Source organism: Pocillopora verrucosa, chromosome 5 (genome assembly GCF_036669915.1).
Source record: "Pocillopora verrucosa isolate sample1 chromosome 5, ASM3666991v2, whole genome shotgun sequence".
Lineage (NCBI taxonomy): Eukaryota > Metazoa > Cnidaria > Anthozoa > Scleractinia > Pocilloporidae > Pocillopora > Pocillopora verrucosa.
Genome location: NC_089316.1, coordinates 1,562,293 through 1,567,343, shown reverse-complemented (window position 1 = coordinate 1,567,343; position 5,051 = coordinate 1,562,293). Strand labels below are relative to the sequence as shown.

At 35.1% G+C, this 5,051-nt stretch overlaps 1 protein-coding gene across 1 annotated transcript; it reads left to right on the top strand.

Moving 5' to 3' along the window:
• Window positions 1–323: 323 nt before the first annotated feature.
• On the top strand, window positions 324–4,018 carry LOC131783311 (stearoyl-CoA desaturase 5). Its single transcript, XM_059100034.2, has 3 exons — window positions 324–461; window positions 1,190–1,731; window positions 2,425–4,018. The coding sequence occupies exons 2-3, from the start codon at window positions 1,199–1,201 to the stop codon at window positions 2,864–2,866; spliced, it is 975 nt and encodes a 324-aa protein (XP_058956017.2). The 5' UTR covers window positions 324–461; window positions 1,190–1,198; the 3' UTR covers window positions 2,867–4,018.
• Window positions 4,019–5,051: the final 1,033 nt, after the last annotated feature.

The following is a 5,051-nucleotide window of genomic DNA, read 5'->3' as shown; positions in this document are numbered from 1 at the left end:
TGTTTTTAATCTAACCAATCACGAACGAGCTTCTACTAGATCAGTAAACACAGTGACGATTCGAGAGACAACTAAATTAATTTGTAAAACATTTGAGTTTCCGAGTTTTAAAAACCTGAAAGAAAGTTCTTTTTTTCCCTTAAGTACCTCCAAAATTATTTCTTCTAAATTTTGATGTCGCTTTTACCAGAGGGATGTTGGAAAATAGATCGTAAAGAAACATTTTACTAAATTCATTCTTCAGATGAAAGTAGAGAATCTCCTCACAAACAACAACACTTCCGGTTTGCGACCTTGAATGCACCTAAGACGCACCTTAAACGTGCCAACATAGTATACGCTCATAAAAAGCCACCGTCTAAGCAATTTTGGACATAACTTTCTTCGAGCTCAGTCGATGTCAGCGAAACAGTTCTAGAATTTGAAGAGAGAAATTCATCTACAAAGGAAAATTTATTGAGGTAAGAGAGCACTCCTCGTTCGATTGCACTTAAACATCGTTTTGCACGTCGTTATCCAGCAGAAATGAGGACTTGATAAGTCTCGTTGGCCGAAATAGTTTTACATCTGAAGGATGAACTGTGTTACGCAATTGGCAGTTTATTTATCTACTCTTTCTGGAAATGTACTGTTATGGATCTCTCATGATGAATTTGTCAATCGTAGAAGAGTCATTCCAAAATAATTCTGTTTATTTTAACGACTGGGCTTATAATTACACAGATTATAAAATAAAATTTAAAAAATGACAGTTTTTCTAGTTTGGTAATGAAAAGTATGTAAACTACCACAGTTCTTACAGAAAAATGTAACTTCAACATATTAATTAGCCCCAGTTACAAGATAATTTCGCGTGCGAGGTCTCCAAATCTGGATTTATACAGTGCAAATTGTGTTACTCGGTATGAACAAAATTATGCAGGAAAGTTTATTACTAGTTTTTGATGCAGATTTCTTTCGTGATGTCAGGATTTTTTTGCCAACGACGACGCTTCTCATTTATTGAAAAGCTAGATTAATTTGCCTACTTTTCTTTGCAATATTGAAGCTTGTGGTTTTTGTTACCTGCATGGCTTTTCCCTGGCACGTAACGCCCATAAATAATTCATTGCGTCAAGCCTCAGTTTTTCCGCTGCTCAGTCGCTGGAATATATAATTCCAATTTTTTAAATCTATACATTATTTTCAGAGAGGAAATATGGCTCCTAGAAGTTCAACACAAACAGAAACACTCGTAGTCGAGCCCGACTCAAAGATTTGCGATGACAACAACCGGAAACGAACCGAACGGGAAATTGTATGGTTCAATGTTTACTTCATGATAGTGCTGCACCTGATGGCAGTATACGGCATTTATCTGTTACCTAACGCAAACCCGCGGACGTGGCTTTGGACGTGGTTATGTCACTTCATTGGAGGACTTGGTATTACAGTTGGTGTTCACAGACTTTGGTCTCATCGTTCGTTCAAAGCAACTTGGCCCCTGAGACTTGCTCTGATGATGATGAACTGCATCGCTGCACAAAATGATATTTTTGAATGGGCGAGGGACCATCGTGTTCACCATAAGTACTCCGAAACCGATGCCGACCCTCACAATGCCAAAAACGGTTTCTTCTTCTCGCACGTCGGATGGCTGTTGGTTAAAAAGCACCCTGATGTCATTTCGAAGGGAAAACAGATCGACCTGAGTGATTTGTACGACGATGGAATTGTCATGTTCCAACGAAGGTATCTTTGCTTCACTGTTTCATAATACGTACAATTTTAATTTCTTATTCCCCATAATGCGTCAAAATTAGAATACATTGCACCAGTCAGCATCATGAGTTACAATTCTTACTGAAGAGCGCAGTGATTACCATACATGGCAAATGGCTTATTTTTCCTTATGGTCTCTGATTTGGCAAAGTTTAAAAAGAACATAAAGTATTACGTATTCTCTGCGTAGACAGCCATGTGGAATATATGTTGATTTGCTTCTGGAAGTTCTCCATAATAATTTCCATATTCTTCTGTCGTTATCTGTCACTCTTGATGAGGTTTTGTTCCATTACATAACCACCCAAACTTTATTGGGTGTCCCCTCCTGGTGTGCAAAGTTCACATCAGTTAAACAACACAGTAAGCTAATTTTCCATGCATTCTTTTATTTTCCATGCTTTCTCCTCAATTGTCAATTTATTCCCTGCACCAATCTTAATTTTTTCAAACTCTTGTGGTCTAATTAATTGATACAAATTATCTTGTGTTAAACTTGAAAGTAATCAAGTTAGAAACTGAGGTTATTGATTGGAAATTTATTTGAATTGTCTTTAAAAGGGGTTGTTTACTACTGAGAAAAAACAATATAAAATTTTCTTTGTCCTTGATTTGATGATCATGACACATTGCGTTAAAAATTTTTTTTTATTTTTTCCCTAGAAACTACAAGTTACTCGTGGTAATTTTCAACATTGCAATACCAATTGCTGTACCATGGTTGTTCTGGAATGAAAGTGTCTGGAATGGCTTCTTTATTTGTTATGCACTCCGTTATGTCGTCACTCTTAATGCCACATGGTGTGTTAACAGCCTTGCTCATCTCTGGGGATCAAAACCATATGACAAGGGCATTAATCCTTCTGAGAATTTCTCTGTTGTCTTGGCAACTGGAGGAGAAGGGTTTCATAACTTCCACCACACATTCCCACAGGACTATGCTACAAGTGAGTTAGGTTTGCGATTTAATCCCTCCAAGTGGTTCATTGACCTTTGTGCAAACCTTGGACTGGCATATGACTTGAAAACTATCTCAAAAGACACCATCTTAAAGAGAAGAATGCGCACTGGAAATTTACAGCATCTTAAACATCATGATGACTAAATGGTCTGATTTACATTACCATAAACAAGCTTCATGACTTTTTTGCTAAGTGCTTTCTCTCCTCTGGAAGAATTAAGCTTCTAGCTTCAAACATCAAAGGCATTTTTAATGCTGTGTGATGCATTATGCCATCAAATTCTTTATTTTAATAAGTTCAGACCAGTGCTTAGTTTTCTAAAATATATTTGTTTCATTAAGCTAAGCGTGGAAATTTCCATTTAACTGCCACTTAAAATTGAGACAAATAACAGTTTGCTTTGATTGAAAAGCAAAGGTTAAGTTCAAGTTAAAAGTTAAGTTTCTAGAATTTAGTAAGGATTCGAGAGTTTTTTCCAGTATGTCTTGTCAGATGAAAACTTAGAGATGATTAATTATTATAGCTATATGTTAATATTCCTTGAATTGATCATTTAAAAAGCATAAGAGCTGTCTTAAATATATCAAACAAAATTGCTTGAAAGCAAATGATTCACAACACAATTACTTCTTAAAAAAAAGCTTCTCCCTAAAGACAAAAATTAATTAAATTCTAGTTATATATTACATAGTGCATAAATGAAGCACTGTTAAGTTAATATAATGTCAGGAAGTACTCACTGGCACTCAATCATAGATGTCACTTTGACCCACTATCTCCCCTCCCCTCATAACAATACACACCTAAATTTGGGGAAAGGTGCTTTACCAAGTCAATTAAGACCCCCCTCCCCTAGGTAGAATTTATAAGGTAATACCTATAATAAGTATGCTTTATTTAAAGATTTTTGGGCCAAGGTGCATGGTTTGAGCAAATTAAAACAACATTTACACCACAGTATTTGTTTTTTTTTTCACATTTTCAATACATGACAATTGTCCTGTAGTTTTTTTTTACTTATATGATGAATATTTGTAGTGAGACAGTCAGTTCTGCAAGTCAATAATATTGCACAGTTTATTTCGGTAAACAATTTTCTCCAAAAAATTATTTAATTAAGTTATTGTGCAGGCTGAGTGAAATGAGTAGAGTCAACACAATCAACCTGCCTTAATCATTCAAGTGGGTGTAAAATAAACAGCAAAGTTGGCGGTGCATTTTGAAAATTAATTGATATATTACCCATGAATGTTATTGAAAAAAGATCAAATAAATTATATTGTTTATGAAAAGAATATCTTCTTGTTAAGTTACTGCTGTTTGTAGTTTTCAAAATCCTATGAAAAATTGTTTGTCAACCTTTTCACTCTCAAGATCTACGTGGTAATTCTCCTTATTGTTCAACATGCAATTCTTGTGATGTTAGTTCAGAGAATTTGGTATTGGATCAACCAATCATTTCTTTAATTGATATTTTTCTTTATTCTCATCACTTGTCTGCTTGATATTGTATTAATATTATAAGGAGAAATTCTGTCTTGGTCATTCATATGCTTTTCATCTTTCCCATCCCCTTATCCACCAGAAAATCAAGTTTATAGATCATTGTAAAATGAGTGAAAATTCTTATTAAGGATGTCTTACGTAAAATCGTTTGTGCGCGCGTCCATGGCACTAAAATTCTTTAAAAGACATCACCGTTGAAAGCATAAAATGTAGAATCCGAAGGAATAATCATCGAAATAAGGGTAAGCGCGCGCAAGCTCTTAACCCCAAAATTATCGATTTTTGATCAACTGAATTACTTACCTTCGGGTTCGCAAGCAAGTCCAAATAAACTGCACGGTTCCAATTAGCAGTTGATGGACTGCAAAAGCGCGTGAAGCTTTAACCGTAATCACATTGTTTGCCGAGAAAAACTATTTTGACATCCGCCAAAGGAATATCTGGCGATCCCCGTCACACAAAAAGCCATGAGGAGAGAATTGGTTGGATTATCAGTAAAGCCTGGCACTCTTTAGAACGTTAATATCTGGTTAGCATTTTGGTCAAATTTCGTAAAATCCTTAAAATCTACACACCCTATTAATTTGCTCGACGAAGGGAAATCCAAACACGTTTAATATACAACAATTTTTACTCTATTAATTTACTTTGCTCGATTTTTAACTTTTCTTTTTACATAATTTTTTCACCAAACTAGAAATAAATATTTCACCATGAGTACGAATGAAAAACGTTTCTAAAAAAAATTTGGCCAAATATAACCACTTTCATTCCAACTGAAATAATATGCAAATCATTCGCGCTATCCCTACAAAAGCACAC

Bases quoted from the DNA above. Each gene is read 5' to 3' on its own strand.
- LOC131783311 (XM_059100034.2), top strand. From the start codon at position 1,199: ATGGCTCCTAGAAGTTCAACACAAACAGAAACACTCGTAGTCGAGCCC. The intron at 1,732-2,424 runs GTATCTTTGCTT...TTTTTTCCCTAG, and splicing joins ATTGTCATGTTCCAACGAAG to AAACTACAAGTTACTCGTGG.